The 12,516-nt window shown below is 39.0% G+C and overlaps 1 protein-coding gene across 1 annotated transcript in view; it reads left to right on the top strand.

The window, feature by feature from the left end:
- The window catches only part of LOC107207247 (von Willebrand factor D and EGF domain-containing protein-like), a 192,817-nt gene that overhangs the window by 29,492 nt on the left and 150,809 nt on the right, over positions 1-12,516 (top strand). The window contains exon 8 of the mRNA XM_033516200.1: positions 2,233-3,176. Within this exon, the coding sequence (XP_033372091.1) occupies positions 2,233-3,176 (944 nt within the window). The remainder of the gene's footprint in view (positions 1-2,232; positions 3,177-12,516) is intronic.

Genomic DNA, 12,516 nt, shown 5'->3' with positions numbered 1-12,516 from the left:
AAAAACAAAAGCTAGAGGGTGATTTTTCTGCTGCTTTATAAATTTCATTTTAAATAACCCTGAAAGTGTGCTAGGTTTTCTCCAGCACCTGAAGCTAGTCTGAGTGCCCACCATCTGGCAGTGCAGAGCTTTCCCTGGCTCCCACCTCTCTCAGGCAGCTGCAGGGCTCTGCACACACGGATCAGTTTTATATGCCAGCTTTCCAACACAAAATTTAAACAATAAAACAACATCAGAGCTTCCCAGCCATTAAATAGCAACCAGAGAAGAGATTAATTTAAAAACATGTGATTTAAGTAGGCAAAATAAAATTTTCAAACATTAAAAAAGATATAAAGAAACCAGCAGAAGTGCTGTTAAATTTTGGACACTTTATAATATAATCCAACTCAGTTTGAAAAACTTTAGTTCTTCCTAGATTATAGTAGGTGGCTCAGAAGAATAATAGTCTGGTCATCTCATGCAGGACACAGAGGGCACATCTGAGCTCAGTGAGGAGCTGCTGGTATGTGCATGGCTGTGAGGAAGGATGGGGTTTCCATTCTTTCCATATCATGCACCCCTGTTCTCTGGACAGGGGCTGACAAAAAGAAGGTAATTAGTTTCATGCATAATTAACAGAGGATTTTGTTTCAATAAAATATCAAGGCAAAAGAGTTTCATCTTACTGAAATTTTCATTGGTATGTTAAGTTTCTGGCCTGATTCTGGACCAGTTTATCTGGTTTATTTATTGCTTTTATTAAATAAATTACATTTACAATGTCCTCTAGTTTATGCAGTATTATACCAAAGGAGGAGCTACTTCTGCTGCCTTAGTCTAGGTTTAAATTTACTTGATGCTGATTCAGGGAAGATTCAGGGGCAGATAACTCCTCTATTAGAACCAGAGGAATGGAGCGTGAAGGACACTCATTCAGACACTAAAATGTGTTGTCCAAAGGACAACTCTCTCAATCATCAAAAATGTTTTATTTTCCTAGACTATAGGGAAGCGTAGAACAGCTTGTGCTGCTGTCACCATGAGCATGAAAACCACACTTTTGTCTCGTATTGTCTCCTGCTGAGCCCACACTTTGGGCAAAACAGTTCCATAAATGTTTGTGCTCATCTTTCAGGAGAACAAATAGGTTAATTTTTCCAGTGTCACTGAGATGTTTTATTTAAAAGTTATGATAGTGTCAATGATCAAAATAGTAATATCAGATATGCCATTTTAAATGTATTTTTAAAAAATTGGATAAAGGCAATTACAATTTCCAACAACAGTATCTAGTGTTTGGCTCCAATATGTTGGCAAATGCTTTCACTTTTCTGAAACCCCAGCATTCTGGCTGCAAGACAAAATTAATGCCAAAATAATTTAAATTTTTGGTGCTATTTCAAATTTGTCTGCTAATGACATGCTGCCAAATATTGGGACCTCCTTTTCTATGAAGCTCTAGGATTTCTCCTGTGCTGCACAAATAAGATCAGTAAGAGATATGAAATTTCTAAAGAAACTTAAATCACAGCTGCTTATTCAAACTGAACTCTCTAGAAGTTCATCCATCATTAAAGACTAAATTTAAAAGGGGGAAGAGAATCATCTCAGCTTATATGATAGCCAGCCCTATGATCAATAGAAAACTGCTTTGTGTTGAAAGAAAAAAAATCCAAAAAAACTCAAGTAGAAGGAAAGAATGAAATGAAGTATGCAAAAAAAAAAAAAAATTAAATAAAAGGGGGAGGAGGCATTTAAAAGAAAAAAGTTAGCAATATACATCTTAGAGGAAACTGTTGATAAGGAGAGAACAGGCACACAGATAAGGATGATTTCATAGTATAGGATTTGAAATAAATATTATGTTTTTGTCATTCTCCAAGAATTAGCTTGGTCACCTAGGGACAAATCCAAGACCTTATTTCATGTATAATACACAAAGGGTAACCTGCACCTCAGAGAAAGTCCTGCAAAGAGAAGTCAGGCAGCTTGGCAACACTCCAGCAAACCACTTAAACATCTGGTACTAAAAAGTCTCTATGAAGTGCTAGAAAACACAGAGGATAACTCAAGCAGGGCAGTGTAAAAGTGACTAAAGAAAACAGAAGTTAAACTTCAGCATTTTCCCAAGTATTTTCATAGACTGAGAATTCGTGCTTACCCCAGCCTCAGGTAAAGGAAGTTTCCTTGTATGATAGACTAACATGTTGAAAGTTTCTTCTCTCTAATCCCTTCCTATTTTTAAATCAGAATTCCTCCAGGGAAGAGTTTATTTGACAAGACTCCAGCACCCTCTGAGAGGAAGGAAAGGAGAAGTTTCTGCAGATGCCAGAAGGGGAGCACCAAACCTGTGCCCGTGGCAAACACAAAGAATGCCTTTCAGACTCCTTCCCCTGAGCCCTCTGGTTGCCATCATGACCATGTGGATCAAAGCTTTGCAATCCCATATCTGGATGTTACATCTGAGTTTGTCACTCACACAGAAACACAGCCAACTTTGAGAAAAGATGGGAAACCACCAACCAAGACTTTTGGTCAAAGATATTTTTCTAAATCAGTCCGAAAGCGAAGAAGCCCCGAGGTCCCACTAAAGCCCCTCACACACAATATTTCCATGACTAGCAACAGTTCCATTGGCTCTACCAAACCAGCAGGAGACCTAAGGAAAGCAAAGAGGCAAGGCCAGTATTATGAATACTCTTCCTTTCACCCGTTGCATGACCCAGCCCAGAGAGACTCAGAGAGCTTTGCGTATTTTTTCCCCGAGGACTACTTTGAAGGGGTACGGATGAAATTTCCACTTTCATGGCCCACTCCCAATGGCCTGACTGCTACCAAAGCTCAGGAGATTTGCCACCAAATTCTTGCAAAATCCACCATTGGCTTGGTGTGTAAAGGCCTCCTGGGGAAATACCTGGATGAAGCGATTGATATTTGCCTTTTGGACCTGCAGCTCAAAGACGACGTGGCTTGGGTGAGGGCACTGATAGCCCTTTTGGAAAATGAGTGTGAAAGGAGAGTGCTGGGAAACAGGAACAGAGAGTTCCCTGTTGGAAACCAGCCATCTGCTGCCCGGGAGGAAATCCTCACTGCTCTCCGCTGTCCCGCGCTGTGTAACGGCCACGGACACTGCACGGAACTGGGCTGCCAGTGCCTCGAAGGCCACAGCTCCTACGACTGCAGCATTGCCAAAAGTAAGTACAGCATTCTTTCCATATTGGAATTATTAGGTAGAACATCTGCACAGAGTTGTTTGCTCTTCAAGCAGTGCTACCAGTAAGGCATTTGATGAATTAGTAATCAGGTTTTGACCTTGAAGAGCCGATCAAAATATCTGGTTGGTTGGTCCTTCACTTTTTTGCCTCAGTAACTTTTTAAAAATGGATTTTACAAGCCCCTTAGCAAATTGGTTTTGCAGAAGTGATTTTCTTTACATCTGATCTATCACTGGCATGCTGACAAGTGAGCTTCTCACAAAAAAAAAGGAGTGTCCTGCTCACCTTGTGGTCAATATTCATGTAAACAGTGTAGAGATTTGTCTTTCTTCTTTTTTTCCTGGTCAACAGAGGATAAAGTTTGAACATTAATTTCAAACACTGTACTAGTAACAAAACAAAATTAAAAGTGACAAAATGAACAAGTAACCCTGCCAAAGCCATCAAATAGCTACAGGACATACTAGAACCTGCAGACCTGATTCTGCAAATATTCATGAATTTCATTTAGACAGAAGACTGTCCCACTGGGTTTGTTTCATCTTTACAGCTCAGTCTCTCAAAGGGTGATTCCATGTGCCATGTGAGTGCTGAGTTCTTTAAACTAAGCTTGTGCAGAAAGGTTTGTGGTGATTTCAGAATGTGAGCTCTGCCTCAGCAAACCACATAAGCTCACACTTGAAGTGACAGAGGGACTTCAGGCTCAGCCATACAGCAGAGCTCCTGCAGCTTAAGGAGCCACGGTGTTTCAGCTAAACTGAAATGACAAGGTGTGCTCTCTTAACCCATCCCAAATGTGGGGGAAAGCCTTTTTCTGTGATACATAGGTTGGTCTGTATTTAGGACAGGTAAAGATCACATCCAGGGTCAGTCACCATGGCTTAGCTGAGACATCCAAATCTCCAGCCAGCTCCAGGAGCTCAGTGGCACATCTGATACCTCAATGCATTTACTGTCACAGATGGGATTGTGTTCTTCATTAAACATGAAACAAGACTTTCATGGGCTTAAAGCAGTTAAAACATATCTTAACATCTGGGTTTTTTTGTTAATGGCAGGCTAAAATTTTGAAGAAAAACTTCCCAAATATGGAGGAATTAATTCTCTTTCACACAGAGAATAACTGACACCAGGGGCTGAAAAGTGAGTTGAGCAATTTTGAAGCAATTGTCCAACACACAATTCAGTGTTTAACTTCATTTCTCTGAGATACAGAGGGGTTAGGGGGCTTGCTTAGGCCAAATTTTAAAATTTTGTTTTGCTATGGCTGAAATCTTTCAGATTAGAGGAAAATAGCTTCAATATGACCTTTCAAGTAAAAGCTAATGACACCTTGTCTTCTTGCTGTAACATCAAATATAAACAAGGACAGAGAACAGAGCTCAGCCTGAGATTGCACAGGGAGGTGAGAACTGGAAAACAAACACACATCAGCTGTGGCAAACATCCCCAAAGTCATTGCCTTCCTCTGCCCTGACTGCTTTGGCTGTCTCTAGCTGCCTCTGCATTGTACATTTTCAAGGTTCAGCTGGACAGGGCACTGGGCCATTCTGTCTAGACAATGCTTTTTCCTGAGTTAGAGAAAAATTGAAAATAAAAAACACAGAAAAATTAAAACCAAGGTAACAACTAGCATGCTTATTTTTCAGGATATTCTCCCTTGTCTTTGGTATAAATGCAGAGAAGTTAGGAGAAAACTTCACACAATAAATTCATTTCAGCGTTAACTATGGAGAGGAAAAAGTACTGCCACAGTCTAGAGTGAATCAATGGAATGAACAGCAATGAGGTCCATCATTAAAGACTATTTATGAATTCATGTATTAGTGATTTAGAATATTTTTATATATATACAAAAATAGAGAAGCTGTTTATATATATATATATATAATTACCTGATATTGTGAATGTGATATAAAGCAGACCTACACATACAGCCAAAGGTTGGATCCTCTACAAGGAGAAATAAAATCTTAGTTCTGGCATGCCAATCATCCTGACATTATACTACTTAGAAAAGGTCATCTAGATAATTTGGTACAGTCAATCAAGACAAGCTTCCATAGGAGCTTCACCTTTAGCTGTTCTTGATTTTTGAATTTCATTCATTCTATATTTAAAGATATTTGCTTGTTTTCACATTTTACATGCAGAAATGTTCTACACAGACAATAGAATCATTTAGACTGGAAAGGACCTGGGAGATCATGGAATCCAATCCTTAACCCAGTACTGCCATGTTCACCACTAATCCATGTCCCCAAGTGTCAGATCTTAGGTGTTTTTTTGACCATTTACAGGCATGGTGACTCCACCACATCCCTGGGCTGCCTGTTCCAAAGCCTGACCCCTTTTCAATGAATAAATTTTCCCTAATATCCAGTTTAAACATCTCTTGGTGATGACAGCAACAAGATCCTCTTGTCCCATTGCTTTTTACTCGGGAGACCAATCCCTACCTGATACAACCTCCTTTCAGGTAGTGCAGAGAGCACTAACATCCCCCCCAAGCCTCCTTTTCTGCAGGTGAACACCCCCAGGGCTGTTCCCCTCCATATCCCAAGGTACACACATGATGGGACACCTCTTTCCAGGGAAAAGCACAGCAGTACCACACAGTAACAGCCAGCCTCTCAAATGTCACTCCAAAGGACTGGAAGCGCTCAGACCCGCAGTTCTGCTGACGTACTAAAGCCAGGCTCTCACACCAGAACAGGTTATTAAAGATGAAGAATTAAGATCAATCTCAGAAATAAAGCTGAACAGCTTGAGCCCCATCACTGGCCTGGCTGGCAGAGCACAGGAAATCAGCACTGTGCAAGCACAGGCAGCATAAGCCCCCAGGCTTTGTGACTAATAAGCAGAGGTTCTGTAGGAAGGGAAAGAAAGGAGGAGAAATTAACAATTGAATTAGGTTCCTGCAGGACATATAAAAGTGCTGTCTCTTTCACTTTCTTTTCAAAAAGTCAGGACAGAAGAAACAGGAGAATGAGTGTTGATCTCAGAAATGCTGAGTTTTAAGTGTTATTGCTAGTGAAAAGTTATTTTCCAGGAAAAGTTACATGAATAATGAAGAAGAAGGCAACTCCTTTTCCTGGCTATATATTTTCCCATCAGTTCCAAAACAAATCTCCGTCTAATTTTCTCAGGTTGGAATTATAGATGTGAATTAAAACTCCCCCAAGATCAAGGAGGCCATCAACATAATTCAAACATCTTTTCCAAGGTCACCCAACCTCAGTTGTGCTGCCAACACATAACAATATATTCTGCCACTGGTTTTGGCCAGCAAACACACAAAAAGATGGCCCTGCAGTATTTTTAGGACTCAAGAATACAGGCCATAATATTTTTGGAGTAATTTTAAATGAAAACACAAATAGAGAAGATGTGAAGTGTGGCTTGCAGACAGGCTCTGCCTGACTCCAACAGGAGCAGTCCAGGTGGCCAGAGCTATAATTATCCTCACATGAAAATCGCTATTTGGAGTTGAAAGGCACCTCTGAAATTTGGCAGCACTCCAGAAGCTTAGAATTTCTTAATGTTGCTTAACATTTCATAACCCCCACCCCCCACAACACCTGTATAAGGTGCTTAAAATGTCATTACCACCTGTAATTAAAGGCAGAATCCAATTACAGCAGATAGCAAATCAGGTTGGTGCTTACCATTTGTATATATTGACCATGTTGCTTATTAAAAAAAATCAGGACTAGTAATGCACACATAGAGCAATGTAATATGCAGATTATATGAAGCTCTAAAGAGCAATTACAAGATAAAAGGTAATGAGGAATAATAAGGACAAATTAGTTTCAGTGAAGTAATGACACTTGAAGTTTAAAATTCTATGTGGAAAGTTCTGGGGAGAAAAAAAAATTAACCAGAAAAGAAATCAAAGCAAGCAAAAAATGGTGGTGAGAAGGGAACACTCACCTACCAGACTTACAAATACCCCATTTTCATATCAATAAATTTCATTGGTGTTATTAAGAGTGGCTGTGAACCCAACTGCATTTTCAGAGCTGTGAACCACAACTACACAGGTCCCCCAGACCCATCTGCCACAGCAGCTACATCGATTACACCCTGTTATTTTTAGAGTGGTTATATAGACCTTCCTGAAATCAGCAGTCTGCTTTGGGTCCTGTTCATGTGCTGTAATTAAATTATATGAATTAAAGCAGGCAATATTTTTTAATTTATATATATAATGAGAAAAAGTATGAGGTCAGTTATTACAGTTCCTCAGGCTGGGTCTTCCAATGGAAAATGTCTCTCCCCTTTGGAAGGATAATCTCAAGAGTTTTGATCAGACCAGGAATGCAAGGTCAGGCACATATTATAGAAATCTCACTGTTTATGTAATTGTGATTTATTTTCAAGTTTAATTCTCATTTTCAAAGATAAAGCATGAGGAAGATATTGAAAAAAAATACTTAAATTTTTTCAGGATCCCCAGGTGAAAAGGAGCAGAGTATTTCAGTTGTCTACATCAAACTCCAATCTGCTTTGGAGACTTTGTATGGGAGCATACTGACTGAAATAAATACTTTTCTCCCACTTGAATCAATTCAGCAATCTTTAAACTCCAGATCATAATGATTATGCAAAGGCTGTAAAGAAGTCAAGTAAACTAATACTTTTTGGCACTTTCAATATGTGTTTTGTTGATGTGATGAAGAGGGAGCCATCAGGGTGTATTGGCTCAATAGATGCTGTCCTTGCATAAATCCAGCTATACAGAATAAAAAATGCATCTTAGACTTTTCAAAGGAAATATAGTCCATTTCCTGAATCCCCAGGATATCTACAATGAAAATACAACTCACTGTGTGTAAGGCTGGTGCTCCCTGAGGCTGGGACCAGCTTGTGGTGACCAGACCTTCAAGGGAGAATTCCATTTAATAATACCACAAGGACCCCAAGAAACAGAGTTACCAGAAACTGTGACCCTTTCCACAGGAATTGATCATTTTTCAAATTGTTTGGGTTAGTAAACAAAGAAAAAACAAGCAAGCTTTTTGCTAATATGCCAAAACATATTCTGTGGCAGAGAGGATGCAGTACACTTAAGCAATTCCATTGATTTTTCAAAATTCATGAGTCAAATGTGCTTGTGAGAACAGCAAAAACCATGCTTACTGTTTTAAATTTTTCTCACAATTGCTATAAAAAAATGTTAAATTGCTTTATTCCTTAAAAAGTCCTTCTCCTTTTCAAATAGTTAGTCATTGGGCTTAATGCTACTCTTTGTTATAACAATTCCATTGACTTTGGTGGACACAATAATAACAAAGTCACAGTTCCTATCACTTTGATGAAGTTACACTATCAAAACAAAAATCAGATCTCTTTTTCACAAATGTTCTTTTATTTTTCCCTTTTTCCTCATACTAATTGTTGACTTTTACATTCCACAATATTGAATTTTCCTGTCTATCCAACTGAGGGAGGTTTGAAACTTTCCACTGCCTGTGGCCTCCCCGTTCCCTCTCATGTCTCCAGCTCTCTCAACAACTGATGGGTGTGAGGCAGTGTTCTTGTAGTGAAGTTTAGAAGCTGGGGCATCTGTTTCTATCAAATACATTTTTCTTCAGTAGTGAATTCTGTACAGCAGGGAATGTTTCAAGCAGATCTCTCTGTACCATTGCAGCATAAACCACACTTTCATACACAGCTCCCATCCCACTGGGACTGTGTTCTTTACACTGGGCTTGAAGATATTAAGGATATATTCTTATTTCCATAAAAGAGGTTCTATACAACTTGAAAATGAAAACTTTTCTTTTGAGACCTGTTATCTCCACTTACAATGATTTTTTTGTCTCAGCTTACTGAATAATATTGGAAAGTAGATAAAGAATAAATATGAAGATGCATATTATTCAATTCAAGATTACATTGGGTTCAGTTAGTCAGCTTTTTCCTAGTTAAAACAATTTATGATTTAATACTGAAGGAAAAATGGGATAAAATATCTTTTAAATGTTCATTTACAAAACATACTTTCATTCTCCCAGCTATCTAGAGTGGAGTGGTCCTCATCATCACTGAGGGCCTGGCACAGGTTGCCCAGAAAATCAGTGGATCTCCCATTCCTGGAAGTGTTCACAGACAGGTTGGATGAGACTTGCAGCATCCTATAGGAAGAAAATGATTCTCTAGCATCTTCAGGTCTGGGCCATAAGAATTTACACAAATACATCCTCCTCAGGCTAAAATCAGAGCCAGTATTAGCAGACATAATTTTAAAAGGTATAACGATTAAATATCAAGCTTTGAGATTACTTGTCAGATTTTTGAACATAGGACTTGTCACCTTTTGCAAATCACACTCTTGTCCTTTTAGAGGAATGAATACCTCCAACCACAAAAGTTTCAGTAAGAACTACAAAATTTACAAAAGAAAAAATAGTTTAGAATGAAAAGAGTAAAAAAGCATGAACTTTAACAACCACTGATGCATTCTCACTGACACCCACATACTCTGCTCAGAGAATCATTTTTCTCAGTCACACAAAACATATTTGTGGGCAATTCTCAGGAATTGGGAACATCTTGCTAGTTTTGAAGCCTTTCTTATTTTCATAGCAATTTTACTTTAGTTTTTTCCTGGTGCAGATGTAATAAACAAGCATCTGAGAAGGAAAACATCAATACCAGCTTTAAATTACTGGTTTAAGTCCCAGTTCTTTCCATTTGAGGCACAGAGCTGGCTGAGCAGGAAGAGGACAATTAGCTTTATAGTTACAAAGCCAATAGAAAATTAATTTTAAAAGGATATCAAATCCTTGTGATAAGGGGCAAAGAAGGTTGAATGTTCAGTGATCCATACTATTCCTGCAAACCAGATCAGGGAGATTAGTGTTTTCTGCAGATTGGTTTATTTTCTTTACTGCAAACTAGTGAAAACAGTCCAGTGAAACATGTAGCTAAACAAAACCATTTTCCAAAGAACATAGAATCAAGTTGCTAGAAAAGTTTACAAAATTATAGGTGTGATTCAAACTGACCAAAGCCAGACATCCCAGGAGCACACCTACAACGTTTTTACATCAGGCTGTTTGCAGGTACCACAGGAAATTTCAGCCTTAAATCTTGTTAAATCCAAAAGAAAAGAAAAAGCCTTGAAAAAACAACTTCCTTCTTTAAATACTCACAATGCACATACAAGATAAAAAACAAATTCACAACAGTTTAGAAACCAGAATTAAAACTTGCAAACCATTCAAAAGTCTGATGTAAACTGACCAAAGCCAAAAAATTTAGAGCAAGCTTTTAAGGCCTTTATATAATATTTTATGTTGTGTGAAGAGCCCACAATCCACTAGATACAGAACATTCAACAAACTATAAACAAAACCCTGACTGTAATAACCAGATTTAATCTAATTCAGTAACTTTAAACATAGGAAAATTACTAAAACAAACTAATTGGGCACGAGAGTGGACATAAGGACCAAGATGACACCATGATGACCCAAATCCCTTTAGTGGCATCACTGCACACACTCACAAGGAGCCTCAAGATGCTGCCAAGGGTTCTGCCCTAAAGTGCCATTGAGGGACAGTAACTGAGACCTGCTTTGCTGTGCCAGTGAGAACCATGGATGTACAACAAGAACCTTACCTGAGGTCACCTCTCCAGTCCATCTGGAAAAGGAAATATTCTGTAGTCAACAGCAGAATCCTCTTCTTTTCTATTGCTGAAGTACATTGCTAGCAAGCCTTTTAAAAATAGAAGGATTGAATAAAACTCAAATGTCATAGCGAGATTTCTAAAGCAAAAAATAATCTACCATATTGTTGCAGCACATGGATGCTTTCAGTGTGAAATTGAGCCAGGCCATTTCTCACATGCAGGGAGTTCTTGCAAAATGCTTTTCCCCCACACTCTCCCAGGGCTCATTTCTGTCTATCCATGCTGGATACCAGGGACTCTCAAAGCAGAAAACCAGATTCACTCCATGCCAGCCAAAGGTCATCAATCTAGAGTTTGGTACTATGGAAACAGAGCTGTTCATGTTGGAAAAAATCCCTAAGGTTGGTGAGTCTTACCATTAATCCAGCAATTCCAAGCCCAGCACTAAACCATGCCCCCAGGTGCCACATCTACACAGTTTTTAAATCCCCCCAGGGATAGTGAGTCCACCACTTCCCTGGGAAGCCCTTTCCAGTGCTTGGCCACCCTTTCAGTGCAGAAAGTTTTCATAATATCCCATCTAAACCTCCCCTGCTGCAATTTGAGTCTGTTTTCTCTTGTCCTGTCACTTACTAGTTGGGAGAAGAGACCAACCCACAACCTCCTTTCTGGGGGCTGTAGAGAGATCATCCCCATGATGAGCCTCCTTTTCTCCAGACTGAACACCCCCAGCTCCTTCAGCTGCTCTGATCCTCTGACACCTGGGTTTGGAAGCAGGAATAAAAAACAGTTTTCATTTAGAAACCAGGGAGGTCACTGACGTGCAAGACTTCTGGCAAAGAGCAAATGGCTGCTGACAGATTTTTTTTAGGGAGGATTATAAAATGAGCTTTGGGTCATGGACAGCACAAGTTCCAGGATAATGCATTTGATGATTGTGTCTGGGATTAACAAAATAACATTATATACAAAAAAAAAAAAAAATACATTATTTATGCAAACATTTGAATGGAGGCAGACTCAGACTTGCTCTGTCCAAGCTGTAGAGATAATTAAGCATCAATTTGCTCTGATACCTATGGTAGCTGGAGCTCCACATCCACACCAGAAAGCTCTGACATGGAAAGTTTTTCAATCAGCCACCTGATTCCAAGGAAGGGGCAGCTGGGCCTCATGTGCCATTTACTTTCACACTTCAGCAAAGATTTAACCCAATCCAGCACTTATGATCTGATTCTTGGTTTGCTGTTCATGGCTTAGACTGCTTATTTATCTTCCCCTTTTTTAAGAAAAGCAGGGCAGTTCCTTTCCTTCTCTTTATTCAAACAAAATTCTTGCTGGTTTCAATTTCAGGTTTGCTGCTCCAGCCCAAAGCTCATGTGTAGTTTTCAAACATTGCAGAAGAAAGTTTATTTGTGCTGGGATACTTTTCTAATCAAATGTGTAAATCCAACATGAACCATTTCTATCCATCAGTAAGACTTCAATAAGTGTAGTTTTGCAATATTCTTGATTTTGTGTCAACTGTCTTCATTTTACTTCTACGAGTGTGCATATTATTTACATAATACACTGTAAAAAATACCTGCAAAACCAACCATGTATTTATGTGGGGGGTTTCAGTCTATTATTTAGCCCATGCTCCTTGTCAGGTTTGATTCATGTAAATGATTA

The sequence above is a fragment of the Parus major genome, chromosome 7 (genome assembly GCF_001522545.3).
Source record: "Parus major isolate Abel chromosome 7, Parus_major1.1, whole genome shotgun sequence".
Lineage (NCBI taxonomy): Eukaryota > Metazoa > Chordata > Aves > Passeriformes > Paridae > Parus > Parus major.
Note: the sequence above shows the minus strand (reverse complement) of the source record. Positions and strands in the feature narration are given on the sequence as shown.